This window comes from Oncorhynchus mykiss, chromosome 16 (genome assembly GCF_013265735.2).
Source record: "Oncorhynchus mykiss isolate Arlee chromosome 16, USDA_OmykA_1.1, whole genome shotgun sequence".
Taxonomy (NCBI): Eukaryota; Metazoa; Chordata; class Actinopteri; order Salmoniformes; family Salmonidae; genus Oncorhynchus; species Oncorhynchus mykiss.
The window spans coordinates 43,318,993-43,340,526 of NC_048580.1; the positions used below are offsets into that span (position 1 = coordinate 43,318,993).

The following is a 21,534-nucleotide window of genomic DNA, read 5'->3' on the forward strand; positions in this document are numbered from 1 at the left end:
AAGAGAGTGGGATGATGGGAAAAAAATATGTGCGAGGGCTGAGGGAGGAGGAGGGGGGAATGACCTCCAGCTGTGAGAGCAGGTTTATGTCTATGACTTCATTGGTGGACATGACACATCTGGGAATGATAACACGTTCAGATGAAGCGAGGTAAAGGGCTGGTTTGCAGTGTAAAACCATACCACCTTTGCCACAATACTTGGTAGGCAGGCTACATCAGTCATTTCATCAACATTGAATTGTTAATAAATTGTTTCATATGTTGTTTTTCATCACATTAGTGGGTGACTGCCATCTAGGTGCATTGACAATCTAAACTGAACGCATCAATTTCAACTGTCAAAACATTCTCTAGGGTTCCTCTACACAGACCTGTTGAGTAGGAAATGGACACACTGGTAGTCACATACTTTGGAGGCTCTGGAACAGATGGGTATCATGCAAAGAGAAAGCAATGGGTTTAAACAGTCACAGTCACATACCCATACCCATGGTCAATCCTTTTCTGCAGTGGAAGAAAAGAGATCAAAAATAAAATAAATAACAGAACAAAGCACCACAAGAAAAAAAAGATGGCGCCGGAGAGGATGGCTGATGTTGTTTCTATCTTATCTTTTCACTTATTTTTGTACATAATGTTGCTGCAACTGTCTCTTATGACCAAAAATAACTTCTGGACATCAGAACAGCGATTACTCACCACTAGGGTTGCACATTTTGGGGAATATTCAGAGGTGGAAACTTTCTGTGGGAATATATGGGAATTAATGGAAATGTATGCTAATTAATACCATTTAAAATGTAGATGTTTTTTTGCATTGGATATATTTAGCATGTCATATGGAGACAGAAACATAAACCTTTTACCTTATCATAAGTAGACATAATTACAAATTATTAAATCCTTCCAATATAAATAAATAAAAACAAATGTAGTTACGAATTGAACTTTATTTAAATGAGTTGACTCTTCACATGGGATGATTTTACTGAACAACAAAAGGGAATATTGAATGATCCCCAATGATCCATCGTATCTTCCAAAAACATTTTCTGTAAAATGATAGTCTAGAAACTTTGGTTGTCTTCCTCTCAACCTTCCATGTCTTCTCCCTGGAACTCCTCAATGTCCACCTCTTGAACATCAGACTCTGAGGACTCATCTTCACTGTCACTTTCCAACCTTGTTGAGGATAGCTCGTTGTCAGGCTCAAAAGCCTCAAATTTGCTCGGATAGCCACCAATTTTTCAACCCATGTATTGGTCAGCCTGTTGCATGCTTTTGTGTGTGTGTTCCCAAACAAGGACCAGTTCTGGCTCTGAGGCGGCTGATGTTGGTGGGATTTGGAGGATGATGAGCCAACAGGGGAAAGAGCCTCAGATCCATAAAGTACCTTACTCCAGGTGGTTGATGAGATAGGTTGGCACGACTGCCTTATTGCATCTCCATCCCAAAGCCCTTGATTGGAAGTGTACTTCGCCAGACTACCAAGAACCTTGCCCTCATCCAGGCCAAGGTGCCGAGACATGGTAATGATGACACCATAGGCCTTGTTGATCTCTGCACCAGACAGGATGCTCCTGCCATACCTGGGGTCCAACATGTACGTTGCGGTGTGTATGGGCTTCAGACAGAAGTCTTCACACTTTTTGATGTATTTCAGAACTGCAGTTTCCTCTGCTTGGAGAAACAGTGAAGTGGGCAGGGCAGTATGGATTTCTTCTCTTACATTGCAAGCAGTCTGAACATCAGACAGGATGGCATTGTCTCTCTCAATCCGTGCAATGGCTACTGTTATAGGTTTCAGGAGTTTCAGGCTGCTTACCAGTCTCTCCCAAAATATCATATCAGCAGACTGTGATAAGGACATTTCTTGGAGAGACTCCTTCTCCTCCAGAAGACAGTCAACCATGATGACAACACCACCCCCCACGGGTGTTGCTGGGCAGCTTCAATGTGATGCTCTTATTCTTCTCACTTTGCTTGGTGACGTAGATTGCTGCTATAACTTGATGACTCTTCACATACCTAACCATTTCCTTCACTCTCTTGTAGAGTGTATCCATTATTTTCAGTGCCATGATGTCCTTGAGGAACAGATTTAATGCATGAGCAGCACAGCCAATGGGTGCGATGTGAGGGTAGAACTCTACTTTAGACCAAGCAACCTTCATGTTCGCAGTATTGTCTGTCACCAGTGCAAATACCTTCTGTAGTCCAAGGTCATTGATGACTGCCTTCAGCTCATCTGCAATGTAGAGACCTGTGTGTCTGTTCTCCCTTGTGTCTGTGCGCTTGTAGAATACTGGTTGAGGGGTGGAGATGTTGTTAATTATTCCTTGCCCACGAACATTCAACCACCCATCAGAGATTTTTGCAATACAGTCTGCTTTCTCTATGATTTGCTTGATCTTCACTTGAACTCTGTTGAACTCTGCATCCAACAAATGAGTAGATAAAGCATGTCTGGTTGTTGGGGTGTACGCTAGGTGAAGAACATTCAGAAATCACTTCCAATACACATTGCCAGTGAGCATCAGAGGTGAACCAGTTGCATACACAGCTCGAGCAAGACATTCATCAGCATCTCTCTGACTCCGTTCCTTCATTGAGTAAAAAACAACAACTTCTGATTCCAGGAGGACCATGAGCTGTTGCTATTGATAAGGTGTCTGATTCATAATTTTCACCTCGAATAGAAGTAGAGGGATTTTGTCAGAGGTTGCTTGTTGTGAGCGCTGAGGGGACTTTATGCACTTGGCCAGATGATTCTGCATCTTTGTTGCATTCTTCACATATGATTTGGCACAGTATTTGCAAATGTACACAGCTTTTCCTTCTACATTAGCTGCAGTGAAATGTCTCCCCACATCAGATAGTGCCCATGGAATATTCCTGTAAAGATCAGAAAACAAATGGTAAAAAAAATATATACAATTCCATGTACAGATAAATAATTAAGCAGTTATCTTACAAAGGAGTTGTTTAATCTAAATGATTTAAAACGAAACATGTATGGAAACAGGTGAATTAACACTCCTCAGTTAGCAGGCTCAAACAAGCTAAAAACCCACATGGTAGCAAAGACTAACTAGCAGAAATTGTTAACAAGTTAGAAATTATTTAAACACACTTTGCTGTAGGCTACTATTTACTAGTTAACAAAAAAATCAGGTCATATCAAAGATATTCATCCCACTACTGTAATCAGAACTTACCAGAAAGCATGTAGTCCTTGGCTCGGACAGTATAGTAGTGTGGGCTCAATAGCATCTCATTAGTGTGCAAGATATTGAGAATCACCTGTACATGTGATGGAAGAATACACTGTACATGCAGAGGGTTACAAATTCATTCAATTGGGGATAGTTTAACCAGAATATGCCGCAAGACCAAGATTTGTCATGTATCCCACAAAAAAAAAGGTTCACTGTTATAAGCTACCTTTTTTGATGAATTTAAGCAAAATTCCCCAGGCAAGTAGCACTGAAACATGCATGAGAGCATCAACTGTTCTGGATGACTGTGTGATCACGCTCTCCGCAGCCGACGTGAGTAAGACCTTTAAACAGGTTAATATTCACAAGGCCGCAGGAACAGACGGATTACCATGATGTGTACTCCAAGCATGCACTGACCAACTGGCAAGTGTCTTCAGTGACATTTTCAACCTCTCCCTGTCGGAGTCTGGAATACCAACATGTTTCAAGCAGACCACCATAGTCCCTGTGCCCATGAACACTAAAGTAACCTGCCTAAATGAGTACCAACCCCAACCCGAGCACTCACATCTGTAGCCATGAGGACCTTTGAAAGGCTGGTCATGGCTCACATCAACACCATTATCCCAGAAACCCTAGACCCACTCCAATTTACATACCGCCCCAACAGAGGGTAGTGCCTTGCGGCCCAGTACATCACCGGGGCCAAGCTTCCTGCCATCCAGGACCTCTATACCAGGCGGTGTCAGAGGCAGGCCCTAAAAATTGTCAAAGACTCCAGCCACCCGCCATAGACTGTTCTCTTTGCTACCACATGGCAAGCGGTACCGGAAAGCAAGTCTAGTTCCAAGAGGCTTCTAAACAGCTTCTACCACCAAGCCATAAGACTCCTGAACATCTAACCAAATGGCTTCCCAGACTATTTGCATTGACCCTCCCCCCTTTACGCTGCTGCTACTCCTTGTTATTATCTACGCATCGTCAATTTAATAACTCTACCTACATGTACATATTACCTCGACTAACTGGTGCCCCCGCACATTGACTCTGCACAGGTACACCTTGTATGTAGCCTCGCTATTTTTATTTTACTGCTGCTCTTTAAATTATTTGTTACTTTTATTTCTTATTCTTATATATTTTTGTTGCCATTTCTTTTAACTGCATTGTTGGTTGAAGGCTTGTAAGTAAGCATTTCACTATAAGGTCACCTGTTGTATTCGGCGCATGGGACAAATAAAATTGGATTTGAAGACCAGAGCGAGCAGCAGGAAATGTCAGGAATATAAAAGGAGGAGAATAAAAAGGAAATCACTGGAGAAAAAGTGGAACAATATAGACATACACGCATCCAAAGAAGGATGTTGAAACCAGAACGAGCCAAGAGCCAGTGACCCCTAAACACACCAGACAAAGGAGACCAGACATCTGCTCCCAGATTACACCAGACAGTGTGTTAAAAACAAGCTTAAAGGCCCAGTGCAGTCAAAACATAATTTTCCTGTGTTCGATTTACACTCACTGGACAGTTTATTAGGTACACCCATCTAGGATCGGGTAGGACCGCCCTTTGCCTCCAGAACAGTCTGAATCGTTGAGGCATGGATTCTACAAGGTGTCTGAAACATTCCACAGGGATGTTAGTCCATGCTGACGCGATGGCATCACACAGTTGCTGCAGATGGTACATTCATGCCGCGAACAGCCCATTCCATCTCATCCCAAACTTGCTCTATTTGGTTTGGTACTTAATTGACACCCAAAAATGATTTGAAATTGAGATAAAACATTTGCATTGCTGCTAGCATAATAGTAGATAACGCTAGTTAGCATTGGCTCGCAAAACTATCTCTAACTCCCTTCATACTTAATGCAGAGACATACTAAATGTATCCATGAATTCATCGGACTCTGGGGAAGTAGATAAATGGATTCAATGCCAAAATCCCTATGTATCACTTTAAGTCCCATGGCGTGGAACCAGTGGAGGCTGCTGAGGGGAGGACGGCTCATAATAATGGCCAGAACCGAGCCAATGGAATGGCATCAAACACAAGGAAACAATGTATTTGATACCATTCCAACAATTTCACTCCAGCCATTACCCCCGAGCCCATCCTCCACAATTAAGGTGCCACCAACCTCCTGTGCATGTAACACTGACAGAACATCCCAATGTCCCATCTAGGCTCTATATCATCCACTAACACCACACACTGTTGGTGACTTCACTTGTCAAGCAAACTACATTCAATCGCACACACAGGTATCATAATTATGTCCCTTTGTCCAGAATATTGTTTAGCCTGTGTACATTCATAATTCTATCCATATTTAGCCATCTATATTTATTGTTGCACTTGTCCACAGAGCGACCAGACAAGACATCTGGTACCAGATTAGACCAGTGTGTTTAAATGCAGAGGCTTAAGAGCCTGGAACACGGATGGTTGAGGCAACCGATTAGGCTACTCAACTTCAAACCCACAGTCACCATCATATACTGACTGTCCATCATATAGGACGAAAGGTGTACAAGAGGGCATTAGGAAAAAGCAGAATAATTGCATTGCAGTATTGTAAGAATCAGCTTTTTGCAGAATTGTATAAATGAAAGAATATCTAGTAGACTTTGAAGTCATGAATGTTTTCAAATGCAAACGTAACCTGCTCGCTCTGACATGTGCTTGGGAGATTGTGTGCTGGCAGGCCAAAACAAACATTTTGGGAAAATGCAATCAATAATATTAGAGGGATATCTACAAACAGGTGAATCTAATTCCTCTTCTTTCAACAGCATTATTTCCCAGTAGACTATAATCGTGGTTGATGTCAAGTCATCTTTAGCTCAAATCTGAGACCAAAATACTTCAGCCATCAGCCACCAACTGTGATGATTCCCCCCTCTGGTCATTTGCCAAGGAAAGGCATCAACTTTGGGAGGTGTTGGCTTCCTGCCTCAGTAAACTGGTGCTGGTCAACTCAAAACTAAACTGTGTCAACTTGGTGCCCTGGGTTCAAAGTCACAAGGTGTTCTTGTTCACGTAGGCTAAACCTACTTTCGACTTTCTTGGCCAAAGCTCTACCAGAGTCTGGTCAAATTAATGTATTTTCAGACCAACTAAACAACATCCATCCTCTGTAAGCACTAGTCATACTTACTAGGGATATAATCTGTAATGCACATATCTTACATCAATTATAATTAACATAAAGGAGGACTCCTGACCAGTGCACGGAAGGAATTACACAAGGGAATAGCCTAGACGACTGTGAAAAATATCCAAGTGCATCTCAAATGGGCATAGCAGGCAAGGCCATCCTTTAACATCAAATCATACGAGTACATGCATGAAACGTCGAAGGATAATACATGTGATTATGAATGACTTTTTTCAGAGCGAAGAGAAACGTGACTGAATATAGGATCTACTTACTGAGTCGTAGTCGGAGACCAAGCCAACTCCTTTGAGGTGACTTGTGCTGTAGAACTGAATTCATGGTCCACTTGCTTGGAACCATTTAGGTCCTATTCTTGGTTCTTCTGCTGAAAATCCCCCAATATCAATGGTTGGTCATCTTCATGTCTATTCTCAACGAATGGTGGTAGATTCCGATGGTCCTGTCTTGAAGTTTGAATCTAACTTGAATGTGCCATTTTATCACTCTCCGTTTCGCCTAGGTGGCGTCATATTTATGATCGCTCCCGTAAACCGCATAATATTGTTCTATATTGGAGCGCTCCCCGTGCTCGACGTTATTTGTAGATCAGTTTGAGAGCAAACAACCTGTTAAAAAACAATCCATTGAAATAATAATCCAACCTTTCGTGACTAACTAACCTGTCACACGATTGGCTGACTGGTGCAGAATATGTCTCATTCAAGGTAATAAACACCGCATAATAAAAGGTCAATTCTCCAATATGGCAAATAGGACGCCTCTGTTTTTGTTTACTCCGCTATGCAGCAGTAACCTGTTGCTTCACAAAAAGCATTATCTTCGTCGTCCAGGTCCGAAATATCCTATTTGCCCAATCACCACTGTAGCGTTAGTCCCTCCCTCACGATACACTTTGTTTTAATCGCCGGTTATTGCACGGGTGAAGCACGCGGGCTACTCTGTTGCAATTTTGGCCACTGACTTCTTCGTTGTTTTCGGCAAAGCACATTAAAGTCGGAAACATAATTCCTCGCCAAGTATCGTCGTCTGTCCCTCCACTTTTCAACCATTAAAAGCCTTTTCCATTCATTCAGTCTACCTTCTTTTCTTTCCAGTTACAAGTTGGCATTATGTTGCAGCTAGGGGCGCCATAGTATGGAAGCCCATAATACCATCTCAAAATGTAAAGGTACTAGATCGAGATTTTTAGATACATAGGTGAAAATGTCGAGATACTAAGTCGACATGTTTTAGATACGGTTAAGTCAAAATTAGCAGAAACGAACAAAACATATATTTTTTTATAGTATGCCGTAATTATAGGAAATGTTTCTTCATTTGTAACTTTGTGCCGTGATTTCAGAGGTGGCACCACAAGTCCCAGAGTTGGGAAGAGAGTTGTTTTCCTGGTGCCCAGAGTTTCTCATGATCGGGTGACATTGAATAACCAACCTATGACATAAAATAAATCAGCTGTAAAACAGTTGTATATGGGCTATGATGGGAACAGATTTGTTCTAATCAGGTCATATGTATTTAAAAAATGAATCAAATCAAAGTTTGTAGAGTCACAAGCTTGATGTAGTCATTGTGAGATTGGAATACGGGATCAAATACTAAACTTTTGACAAAATGTAATACACTATAAGTGAATTTGTCCAAATACTTATGACACCTTCAAATGCGGTGACTAAATTGTATTTGTCACGTGCCCCGAATACAACAGTGTATTACAGTGAAATGCTTACTTACAAGCCCTCAACCAACAATGCAGTTTTATGAAAATACCAAAAAAGTCAGAAATAAGAATAGCAAATAATGAATTAAAGAGCAGCAGTAAATAACAATGGCGGGGCTATATACAGGGGGTTCCGGAGTCAATGTGCGGGGACACCAGTGTCGAGGTAATTTGGGTAATATGTACATGTAGGTAGAGTTATTAAAGTGACAATGCACAGATAATAACAGAGAGTAGCAGCAGCGTGGAGGGCCTTCCTCTGACACCGCCTGGTATAGAGGTCCTGGATGGTAGGAAGCTTGGCCCCGGTGATGTACTGGGCTGTATGCACTACCCTCTGTAATGGCTTGCTGTCGGAGGCTGAGCAGTTGCCATACCAGGTAATGATGCAACCTGTCAGAATGCTCTCGATGGTGCAGCTGTAAAACCTTTTGAGGATCTGAGGACCCATGCTAAATCTTTTCAGTCTCCTGAGGCGGAATAGGTTTTGTTGTGCCCTCTTCACGAATGTCTTGGTGTGCTTGGACCATGTTAGTTTGTTGGTGATGTGGATGCCAAGAAACTTGAACTTCTCAATCTGCTCCACTGTCGAGGAGAATGGGGCGTGTTCGGTCCTCCTTTTCCTGTAGTCCACAATTATCTATTTTTGTCTTCATAACATTAAGAGAGAGGTTGTTGTCCTTGCATCGGGAAACTTAATGATGGTGTTGGAGTCGTGCCTGGCCGTGCAGTCATCAGTGAGCAGGGAGCAGAAGAGGGGACTGAGCACACACCCCTGTGTGGCCCCCGTGTTGAGGATCAGCATGGCGGATGTGTTGTTACCTACCCTTACCACCTGGGGGAAGCCCGTCAAGAAGACCAGGATCCAGTTGCAGAGGGAGGTGTTTAGTCTCAGGGTCCTTAGCTTAGTGATGAGCTTTGGGGACACTATGGTGTTGAACACTGAGCTGTAGTCAATGAATAGCATTCTCACATAGGTGTTCCTTTTGTCCAGGTGGGAAAGGGCAGTGTGGAGTGCAATAGATATTTCATCATCTGTGGATCTGTTAGGGCGGTCTAGAGTTTCTGGGATAATTTTATTTATTTTATTTTATTTCACCTTTATTTAACCAGGTAGGCAAGTTGAGAACAAGTTCTCATTTACAGTTGCGACCTGGCCAAGATAAAGCAAAGCAGTTCGACACATACAACGACACAGAGTTACACATGGAGTAAAACAAACATACAGTCAATAATACAGTATAAACAAGTCTATATACGATGTGAGCAAATTAGGTGAGATAAGGGAGGTAAAGGCAAAAAAGGCCATGGTGGCAAAGTAAATACAATATAGCAAGTAAAACACTGGAATGGTAGATTTGCAATGGGAGAAGGTGCAAAGTAGAAATACAAATAATGGGGTGCAAAGGAGCAAAATAAATAAATAAATTAAATACAGTAGGGAAAGAGGTAGTTGTTTGGGCTAAATTATAGGTGGGCTATGTACAGGTGCAGTAATCTGTGAGCTGCTCTGACAGTTGGTGCTTAAAGCTAGTGAGGGAGATAAGTGTTTCCAGTTTCAGAGATTTTTGTAGTTCGTTCCAGTCATTGGCAGCAGAGAACTGGAAGGAGAGGCGGCCAAAGAAAGAATTGGTTTTGGGGGTGACTAGAGAGATATACCTGCTGGAGCGTGTGCTACAGGTGGGAGATGCAATGGTGACCAGCGAGCTGAGATAAGGGGGGACTTTACCTAGCAGGGTCTTGTAGATGACATGGAGCCAGTGGGTTTGGCGACGAGTATGAAGCGAGGGCCAGCCAACGAGAGCGTACAGGTTGCAATGGTGGGTAGTATATGGGGCTTTGGTGACAAAACGGATTGCACTGTGATAGACTGCATCCAATTTGTTGAGTAGGGTATTGGAGGCTATTTTGTAAATGACATCGCCAAAGTCGAGGATTGGTAGGATGGTCAGTTTTACAAGGGTATGTTTGGCAGCATGAGTGAAGGATGCTTTGTTGCGAAATAGGAAGCCAATTCTAGATTTAACTTTGGATTGGAGATGTTTGATATGGGTCTGGAAGGAGAGTTTACAATCTAACCATAATGGTGTTGATGTGAGCCATAACCAGCCTTTGAAAGCATTTCATGGCTACAGACGTGAGTGCTACGGGTCGGTAGTCATTTAGGCAGGTTACCTTAGTGTTCTTGGGCACATAGACTATGGTGTTCTGCTTGAAACATGTTGGTATTACTGACTAAGACAGGGAGAGGTTGAAAATGTCAGTGAAGACACTTGCCAGTTGGTCAGCGCATGCTCGGAGTACGCGTCATGGTAATTCGTCTGGCCCTGCGGCCTTGTGAATGTTGACCTTTAAAGGTTTAAAGGTCTGACTCACATCAGCTGCGGAAAGCGTGATCACACAGTCGCCCGGAACAGCTGCTGCTCTCATGCATGTTTCAGTGCTATTTGCCTCGAAGCGAGCATATAAGTTATTTAGCTCGTCTGTTAGGCTCGTGTCACTGGGCAGCTCTCGGCTGTGCTTACCTCTGTAGTCTGTAATAGTTTGCAAGCCCTGCCACATCCGTCATGCCTCGGAACAGGTGTAGTACGATGCAATCTTAGTCCTATATTGATGATTTGCCTGTTTGATGGATCATCGGAGGGCATAGCGGGATTTCAAATCAAATCAAATCAAATTTTATTTGTCACATACACATGGTTAGCAGATGTTAATGCGAGTGTAGCGAAATGCTTGTGCTTCTAGTTCCGACAATGCAGTAATAACCAACAAGTAATCTAACTAACAATTCCAAAACTACTGTCTTGTACACAGTGTGAGGGGATAAAGAATATGTACATAAGGATATATGAATGAGTGATGGTACAGAGCAGCATAGGCAAGATACAGTAGATGGTATCGAGTACAGTATATACATATGAGATGAGTATGTAAACAAAGTGGCATAGTTAAAGTGGCTAGTGATACATGTATTACATAAGGATACAGTCGATGATATAGAGTACAGTATATACGTATGCATATGAGATGAATAATGTAGGGTAAGTAACATTATAAAGGTAGCATTGTTTAAAGTGGCTAGTGATATATTTACATCATTTCCCATTATTAAAGTGGCTGGAGTTGGGTCAGTGTCAGTGTGTTGGCGACAGCCACTCAATGTTAGTGGTGGCTGTTTAACAGTCTGATGGCCTTGAGATAGAAGCTGTTTTTCAGTCTCTCGGTCCCAGCTTTGATGCACCTGTACTGACCTCGCCTTCTGGATGATAGCGGGGTGAACAGGCAGTGGCTCGGGTGGTTGATGTCCTTGATGATCTTTATGGCCTTCCTGTGACATCGGGTGGTGTAGGTGTCCTGGAGGGCAGGTAGTTTGCCCCCGGTGATGCGTTGTGCAGACCTCACTACCCTCTGGAGAGCCTTACGGTTGAGGGCGGAGCAGTTGCCGTACCAGGCGGTGATACAGCCCGCCAGGATGCTCTCGATTGTGCATCTGTAGAAGTTTGTGAGTGCTTTTGGTGACAAGCCAAATTTCTTCAGCCTCCTAAGGTTGAAGAGGCGCTGCTGCGCCTTCTTCACAATGCTGTCTGTGTGAGTGGACCAATTCAGTTTGTCTGTGATGTGTATGCCGAGGAACTTAAAACTTGCTACCCTCTCCACTACTGTTCCATCGATGTGGATAGGGGGGTGTTCCCTCTGCTGTTTCCTGAAGTCCACAATCATCTCCTTAGTTTTGTTGACGTTGAGTGTGAGGTTATTTTCCTGACACCACACTCCGAGGGCCCTCACCTCCTCCCTGTAGGCCGTCTCGTCGTTGTTGGTAATCAAGCCTACCACTGTTGTGTCGTCCGCAAACTTGATGATTGAGTTGGAGGCGTGCGTGGCCACGCAGTCGTGGGTGAACAGGGAGTACAGGAGAGGGCTCAGAACGCACCCTTGTGGGGCCCCAGTGTTGAGGATCAGCGGGGAGGAGATGTTGTTGCTTCCGAGTTAGAGTCCCTCTCCTTGAAAGCGGCAGCTATACCCTTTAGCTCAGTGCGAATGTTGCCTGTAATCCATGGCTTCTGGTTGGGGTATGTACGAACAGTCACTGTGGGGACGACATCATTGATGCACTTATTGATGAAGCCAGTGACTGATGTGATGTCCTCCTTAATGCAATTGGAAGAATCCCAGAACATATTCCAGTCTGTGCTAGCAAAACAGTCCTGTTGCTTAGCATCTGCTTCACCTGACTACTGGTGCTTCCTGCTTTCATTTTAGCTTGTAAGCAGGAATCAGGAGGATAGAATTATGGTCAGATTCGCCAAATGGAGTAAAGGTGGTCTAGAGTTTTCTTCCCTCTGGTTGCACATTTAATATGCTGAAGGAAATTAGGTCAAACTGATTTAAGTTTCCCTGCATTAAAGTCCCTGGCCGCCTCTGGATGAGCGTTTTCCTGTTTTGGGTTGCATCATGTATGCTTTTTTATTTCAGGCTATACATACATAGCTTAGGCAATAAATAAATGACCTTACTGCTTCTTTTCCCTTGGCCAGAGGAGATCAGAGTGCATAGGCATCTCTAGGCAACCTGCAGCTATCAGTAGACTACAGTTTATCAGACTCAAGCACAGATTAATTGTGCACGAGTTGAGAAATTATGAGGCAAATCAGTCTAAACAACAGTACTTTGTTTCTCTTTTCAACACTGTTGTGTTAATACCTTTTATTAAATCAAATAAAAAATGCTGGGGCAAATGTCAGCTTGCCAGCCGGCGCTGCTGTGCTGATCTCTGCATTGTGCATAGAAGGAAATTCCACATAATGCTACAAATGAAGAAACCTATCCTATATGTAGTATCGCAACGTTTTGACTTAGTATCTCAACATTTTGAGATTATATCCTGAAATCGTAGACAGTACTGTATCTTGAAAGTTTGAATTACACTTCTAGAAATGTTGAGATAGTATTGAAATTGTTATGGTATTTTGGTGGCGGGAATGAGATTCCATACATTTTCAACTCTACTGATGGTTTTGTCAATAAAAATGTTGCGTTATATAGCGAATGTGCCACTCTGGTCTTGGCACCTGCAATCTAGCCCAATGGTTCTCAAACCTCTCCTTGGGGACCCCTAGACGTTTCAAATTTAGTTGTAACCCTGGCCAGGACCAAGTCTGGGAAAACCTGGTCGACATTATGAGATTATTATGGACAAAAGAGTGAGATTATTTGTATTTGTCAAACGGCAGCCAAGCATCGATTATCATGTCATCAGAATAAGACCCTCAATATTTATTGGAAAGAAACATCAATCTCATCACCGTGCACTTTCACCACCCTGGGAATTTCATCATAACTTAATTCATCTGTAGCATAATAAACTGCATGCTTTCCGGAGTCGTAGTGGGAGGAGCATACAAGATCCTCGTGACTCTACATTTAAACTTCGATAAATGAAATTGTATTGGTAGCACAGCCTACACATATTTTGAAGATGCTCTTGCAGGTGCAGTGAAATGCTTATGTTTCTAGCTCCAACAGTGCAGTATACCTAACTATACAAAACAATACACACCCCCCCCCCCCCCCCCCCAAAAAAAAAACAATTAAGAAATATCAGAATGAGTAATGTTAGAGTTCGGAATATATATATATATATATATAGTTGAAGTTGGAAGTTTACATACACTTAGGTTGGAGTCATTAAAACTCGTTTTTCAACCACTCCACAAATGTCTTGTTAACAAACTATAGTTTTGGCAAGTAGGTTAGGACATCTACTTTGTTCATGACACAAGTAATTTTCCCAACAATTGTTTACAGACAGATTATTTCACTTATAATTCACTGTATAACAATTCCAGTGGGTCAGAAGTTTACATACACTAAGCTGACTGTGCCTTTAAACAGCTTGGAAAATTCCAGAAAATGGCTTTAGAAGCATCTGATAGGCTAATTGACATCATTTGAGTCAATTGGAGGTGTACCTGTGGATGTATTTCAAGGCCTTCCTTCAAACTCAGTGCCTCTTTGCTTGACGTCATGGGGAAATCAAAAGAAATCAGCCAAGACCAAAAAATTGTAGACCTCCACAAGTCTGGTTTATTCTTGGGAGCAATTTCCAAACACCTGGAGGTACCACATTCATCTGTACAAGCAATAGTATGCAAGTATAAACACCATGGGACCACGCAGCCGTCATACCGCTCAGGAAGAAGACGTATTCTGTCTCCTAGAGATGAATGTACTTTGGTGCGAAAAGTGGAAATCAATCCCAATAGCAAAGGACCTTGTGAAGATGCTGGAGGAAATGGGTACAAAAGTATCAATATCCACAAGCCCTATATTAACATAGCCTGAAAGGCCGCTCAGCAAGGAAGAAGCCACTGCTTCAAAACCACCATAAAAAAAGCCAGACTACGGTTTCCAACGGCATATGGGGACAAAGATCGTACTTTTGGGAGAAATGTCCTCTGTTCTGATGAAACAAAAATAGAACTGTTTGGCCATAATGAGCATCATTACGTTTGGAGGAAAAGGGGGAAGCCGAAGAATACCATCCCAACCGTGAAGCACGGGGGTGGCAGCATCATGTTGTGGGGCTGCTTTGTTGCAGGAGGGACTGGTGCACTTCACAAAATAGATGGCATCATGAGGGAGGACAATTATGTGGATATATTGAAGCAAAATCTCAAGACATCAGTCAGGAAGTTAAGCTTGGTCGCAAATGGGTCTTCCAAATGGACAATGACCCCAAGCATACTTCCAAAGTTGTGGCAAAATGGCTTAAGGACAACAAAGTCAAGGTATTGGAGTGGCCATCACAAAGCCCTGACCTCAATCCTATAGAAAATTTGTGGGCAGAACTGAAAAAGCGATTGCAAGCAAGGAGGCCTACAAACCTGACTCAGTTACACCAGCTCTGTCAGGAGTAATGGGCCAAAATTCACCAAACTTATTGTGGGAAGCTTGTGGAAGGCTATCCGAAACGTTTGACCAAAGTTAAACAGTTTAAAGGCAGTGCTACCAAATACTAATTGAGTGTATGTAAACTTCTGACCCACTGGGAATGTGATGAAAGAAATAAAAGCTGAAATTAATCATTCTCTCTACTATTATTCTGACATTTCACATCCTTAAAATAAAGTGGTGATCCTAATTGACCTAAAACAGAGAATTTTTACTAGGATTAAATGTCAGGATTTGTGTTTAAATGAATGGAGTTTAAATGTATTTGGCTAAGGTGTATGTAAGCTTCCAACTTCAACTGTATGTGTGTGTGTATATATATATATATATATATATATACGTGAATATATATGATATCATGGTTAAATGTTCAAATATATATATACACACATACATATGTGTGTATATATATATATATTTAATGGTGTGTATAGACAGTATTTATATCAATAGGAAAGGTGTGTACAGCAGTAGTTATGTAAGATGAGCCTTGACTAGAATATAGTATATACATATGAAGTGGGTAAAACTGTATGTGAACATTAATAAAGTGACCAGTGTTGAATGACTATGTACAGTACGTAGGGCAGCAGTCTCTAGGGTTCAGGGTAGAGCAGGGTTTCCCAAACTTGGTCCTGGGCCCCCCACCCTGGGTGCACATTTTGTTTTTTGCCCTAGCATTACACAGCGGATTGAAATCGTCAAAGCTTAATGATGAGTTGGTTATTTGAATTAGCTGTGCAGTGCTAGGTGTGTGGGGGGGCAGGACCGAGTTTGGGAAATGCTGGGATAGAGTACAGGGTGGTAGCCGGCTAGTAACAGTGACTAAGTTCAGGGCAAGGTACTGACTGGGCGGAGGCCAGCTAGTGGTGACTATGTAACAGTCTGATGGCCTGGAGATATAAGTTGTTTTTCAGTCTCTCGGTCCTAGCTTTGATGCACCTGTACTGTCTGCGCCTTCTGGACGGTAGAGGGGTGTCTCGGAAACATTCCATAGCTCAGGGGAATTTAACTGAGGTTCTGTGTAGGTCCATGAAAAAAAAAACTATTAAAACTATTTATATAGATATATATACAGTGGGACAAAAAAAGTATTTAGTCAGCCACCAATTGTGCAAGTTCTCCCACTTAACAAGATGAGAGAGGCCTGTATTTTCATCATAGGTACACTTCAACTATGACAGACAAAATGAGAAAACAAATCCAGAAAATCACATTGTAGGATTTTTTATGAATTTATTAGCAAATTATGGTGGAAAATAAGTATTTGGTCACCTACAAACAAACAAGCAAGATTTCTGGCTCTCACAGACCTGTAACTCCTCCACTCGTTTCCTGTATTAATGGCACCTGTTTGAACTTGTTATCAGTATAAAAGACACCTGTCCACAACCTCAAACAGTCACACTCCAAATGGCCAAGACCAAATAGCTGTCAAAGGACACCAGAAACAAAATTGTAGACCTGCACCAGGCTGGGAAGACTGAATCTGCAATAGGTAAGCAGCTTGGTTTGAAGAAATCAACTGTGGGAGCAATTATTAGGAAATGGAAGACATACAAGACCACTGATAATCTCCCTCGATCTGGGGCTCCACGCAAGATCTCACCCCGTGGGGTCAAAATGATCACAAGAACGGTGAGCAAAAATCCCAGAACCACACGGGGGGACCTAGTGAATGACCTGCAGAGAGCTGGGACCAAAGTAACAAAGCCTACCATCAGTAACACACTACGCCGCCAGGGACTCAAATCCTGCAGTGCCAGACGTGTCCCCCTGCTTAAGCCAGTACATGTTCAGGCCCGTCTGAAGTTTGCCAGAGAGCATTTGGATGATTCAGAAAAAGATTGGGAGAATGTCATATGGTCAGATGAAACCAAAATATAACTTTTTGGTAAAAACTCAACTCGTCGTGTTTGGAGGACAAAGAATGCTGAGTTGCATCCAAACAACACCATGCCTACTGTGAAGCATGGGGGTGGAAACATCATGCTTTGGGGCTGTTTTTCTACAAAGGGACCAGGACGACTGATCCGTGTAAAGGAAAGAATGAATGGGGCCATGTATCGTGAGATTTTGAGTGAAAACCTCCTTCCATCAGCAAGGGCATTGAAGATGAAACGTGGCTGGGTCTTTCAGCATGACAATGATCTCAAACACACCGCCCGGGCAACAAAGGAGTGGCTTCGTAAGAAGCATTTCAAGGTCCTGGAGTGGCCTAGCCAGTCTCCAGATCTCAACCCCATAGAAAATCTTTGGAGGGAGTTGAAAGTCTGTGTTGCCCAGCAACAGCCCCAAAACATCACTGCTCTAGAGGAGATCTGCATGGAGGAATGGGCCAAAATACCAGCAACAGTGTGTGAAAAGCTTGTGAAGACTTACAGAAAACGTTTGACCTCTGTCATTGCCAACAAAGGGTATATAACACATTGTTGAGATAAACTTTTGTTATTGACCAAATACTTATTTTCCACCATAATTTGCAAATAAATGAATTAAAAATCCTACAATGTGATTTTCTGGGATTTTTCTGTCATAGTTGAAGTGTACCTATGATGAAAATTACAGGCCTCTCTCATCTTTTTAAGTGGGAGAACTTGCACAATTGGTGGCTGACTAAATACTTTTTTGACCCACTGTATATGTGTGTGAAAAGAGGAAAGTGGAACACTTTTCCCCAAAAAATTTTTTTGAATATTGCTAGCAACAACAGAATAAATCCTTTTGATTTATTACCTACCATAAAAGAGATGAGAATATCTCATTTCTTTCTTAGCTAATAAACTATGTTAGAGTTTACACTTCCTCTTCCAATTATAACGTGGGGAGGTCAAACTAATGACAATATATTTACCGTATCTATAGATGCTGATTACTTATTCTTGCCATTATCAATCACCTGATGATAAGACAAGACCAAATATTTTGCTAGTGTATGATGTGGGTCGCCGGTTTGCCTGAAAGGGTGTCCGTGGCAAGAAAACGTTTGAAGGCCCCTGCTTTAGCTAACAATGGATACATTTGATGCATGCAATTGTCTCTTGATTGATTGGCCTCAGAAATTACATTGAAAAAAATGCCTCATTTAGTTTTAGCTAAATATTATATTTGATTCCCATGGACTCTGCTACTTTTGGGGCAGAAGTTGCCATTGTGGGCTATGCCCTCCCCCCTTTACAAACCCATTGTCTCTATGTTTATTATGCACACTTTGAAACTAACAAAAATGTCTTGTTGTGCTTGGATGTTTGTATTGAAAGCCAGTAGTTCACACAGTCACATGCCATTCTGATTTAGGCAGATTGGTTTAGGGAAAGGTCATTCCCAAGATTGACCAATAGTTCACCAGCAAAAAAAATCCTAGAATCTGCATGATCTAACCTGTAATGTCTTTACACTTCTCTTAGATGACATTCGAGACCCAAGAAGCCCTTTCAGTCCTCAGCATTTTATTCATATTAGTGGTTGTATAGGGATTCCACGCAGAAGGATTGGTCAGTTGTTTCAATTAAAGCAAAGGCAGCCCATGTCCCTTGGTGGGTGGTGGGAAATGATAGAATCAGATGACAAATCTCCAGCTTACTGTAAACCGTTGACTTCCAACAGTGCCAATCCTACCAGCATTACAAGACAAGAAGGATAAAACATTTTTTTTTGGCTGAACTGTGATGGATTGACCACTAGGCAAGAAGAACATGCCCTCATAGTAAATGCATTCCTCTATTTCTACATTAACACCAATCTCCATTGTGCATGAATCATGAAAAATGGCCCAATGGTTTAGTCTACTACAGTGAGAGCAGGGGATTTCATCAGATAAATCCTATGTGTTTATTCCCGGGCTTTAGGCTCTATTTGGACTGTCTTGAGTGGGACCTCCAATTTGGGAGATTTCTCATTGGGTTGCATGGGTACTCTCAGGAAAGATGTCTGCCCTGACAAAGCTAAAATAATTACGTGACCACAATGCAGCTCCAGTTGTTTGTATGCTCCCCTCCCCAACAAAGGGGAGGGAAATGGTAAACAAAGCAAGCTGGGAAATAGGGAGATTATATAAATGGCCCACAACAAATTAGCAAGTCTCCACAGTTGTATGTGAATGTAGAGTATGCTCACAATGAGTCCTTGTTCTCTCTTCCAAGTCAAAACAATCAATGACCACAAAACCATATCAGACAAGAGCCTTCCTTGTAAAGAGACATGCTTGCATAAGTGTAGGGGGTGGGAGACTAATTTAGAGTCCCACCTGTCTAATCACTTGATATGATTGGGTTCACTCAATCTGTGTGTGTTTGTCATTAGGCTCCTAAACTGTGTCCATATACACTCATAAAACTCTCGTGTGGCTTCCCATAAAATCTACTAGGACTGTGAGTTTCAGGTTGATACATTAGAAAAATAAACCTGAACAACACTTCCCTCTTCAGGACACAAAGACAACACCTCGTAATACTTGTGTGACTTCTTATCCCCTTTTACTGTATGATCCACTCTGGTACGAATGTATGAGAATGTAAACCCCCCCCCCCCCCCCCCCCCCAAAAAAAAAAAAAGTTTGAGGAAAAAAAACGTGAACCTGTAAATCACTGTCCTTTTCAGGACACAAAAAAACCCTACACACCCAAGTAACAAAGAACTTAAAGGAAGTTTTACTTAGGCCTACTATTACCAACTTCTGTCAAACAAAACTCCTGATGGAACAGGAGGGATAAAAGAGAAAGAGAGAAACGAAATGGGCTGAAAAGAATAGAGGACCGGTAACAGTTCTTGCCTGTAGTTCTCCTATCGCACCATCAATGCCATAGTTAATATTTTGTCCCAAGGTCAGATGAATAAATAGGTCAATCAATGTTCAGTAATCCAGTACTCTCAGAAATGCAACAGAGATGTTACCTGAAGCATTTACATCCATTACTATGGTAAAAAAAAAAAAAACATTTAAAAAAACATGGACGGAAAACTGTAACAATTCGTAGTGAACTACTATTCAGGTACAATGTGTGTACAGGTTCCTCCTTTTTTTTTTTGCTCTGGAATTTTTTTGACAGGTGTTATCCAATAGCTCTATAGATGGATTGTTGAGCAAGTGACATTGTTTTCTTTTGTTTTAATGGGTTTCATTGTCAGAGAAGACCCCTGCAAGCACTTTCATGTCCTTCTCCATCCAGGCTTTTCATGAATATCACTTGTAGAGTGAATCTTAAGCTGTAACATGGCCCAAATGTACAACCTCTTTTCAAGACAATGTACATTCCACAGTGTGGAAAAATAGTGAAGACATCAAAACTATGAAATAACACACATGGAATCATGTAGTAACCGAAAAAGTGTTCTACGTGAGATTTTTTCAAAGTAGCCACCCTTTGCCTCGATGACAACTTTGTCACAATCTTGGCATTCTCTCAACCAGCTTCATGAGGTAGTCACCTGGAATGCATTTCAATTAACAGGTGTGCCTTGTTAAAAGTTCATGCATGTGAGACAATCAGTTGTGTTGTGACAAGTTAGGGATGGTATACAGAAGATAGCCCTATATGGTAATATACCAAGTTCATATTATTACAAGAACAGCCTCATTAATTAGAAATGGAGGTCAGTCAATTCCCAAAACTTCAAGAAGTTTGAAAGTTCCTTTAAGTACCGTCGCAAAAACCATCGAGCTATGATGAAACTGGCTCTCGAGGACCACCACAGGAAAGGAAGACCCAGAGTTACCTCTGCCGCAGAGGATAAGTTCATTAGGGTTACCAGCCTCAGAAATCAGAAGCTAACTGCACCTCAGATTGCAGCCAAATAAATGCTTTACGGTTCAAGTAACAGACATCTCAACATCCACTATTCATGGTCAAATTGCTGGAAAGAAACCACTACTAAAGAACACCAATAATAAGAAGAGACTTGCTTGGGCAAAGAAACACAAACAATGGACATTAGACCAGTGGAAATCTGCCCTTGGGTCTGATGAGTCCAAATTAGATTTTTGGTTCCAGCTGCCGTGTCTTTGTGAGACGCAGAGCAGGTGAGCAAGACAATGATCTCTGCATGTGTGGTTCCCACCGTGACACATGGAGGTGGTGGTGTGATGGTGCTTTGCTGGTGACACTGTCAGTGATTTATTTAGAATTCAAGGCACACTTAACCAGCATGGCTACCGCAGCATTCTGCAGTGATACGCCATCTCATCTGGTTTGCACTTAGTGGGACTATCATTTGTATTTCAACAGGACAATGACCCAACACACCTCCAGGATGTGTAAGGGCTATTTGACCAAGGAGAGTGATGGAATGTGGCATCAGATGACCTGGCCTCCACAATCACCCGACTTCAACCCAATTGAGATGGTTTGGGATGAGTTGGACCGCAGAGGGAAGGAAAAGCAGCCATATCAGCATATGTAGGAACTCCTTCAAAACTGTTGGAAAAGCATTCCAGGCAAAGCTGGTTGAGAGAATGCCAAGA

At 42.1% G+C, this 21,534-nt stretch overlaps 1 protein-coding gene across 4 annotated transcripts in view; it reads right to left on the reverse strand.

Moving 5' to 3' along the window:
- The window catches only part of LOC110492064 (pleckstrin homology domain-containing family G member 5), a 73,329-nt gene extending 65,821 nt beyond the window's left edge, over positions 1–7,508 (reverse strand). For 3 of the 4 annotated variants that reach the window (XM_036946959.1, XM_036946956.1, XM_036946954.1), the window contains exon 1: positions 6,661–7,507. Coding sequence is in view for 3 of the 4 variants with exons in the window: in XM_036946956.1 (XP_036802851.1) it covers positions 6,661–6,745 (85 nt within the window). In the remaining variant the exon portion in view is untranslated. Of the gene's footprint in view, positions 1–6,660 lie in introns of all 4 variants that reach the window. The other variant, XM_036946955.1, reaches the window with a different exon arrangement.
- Between the last annotated feature and the right edge of the window lie 14,026 nt (positions 7,509–21,534).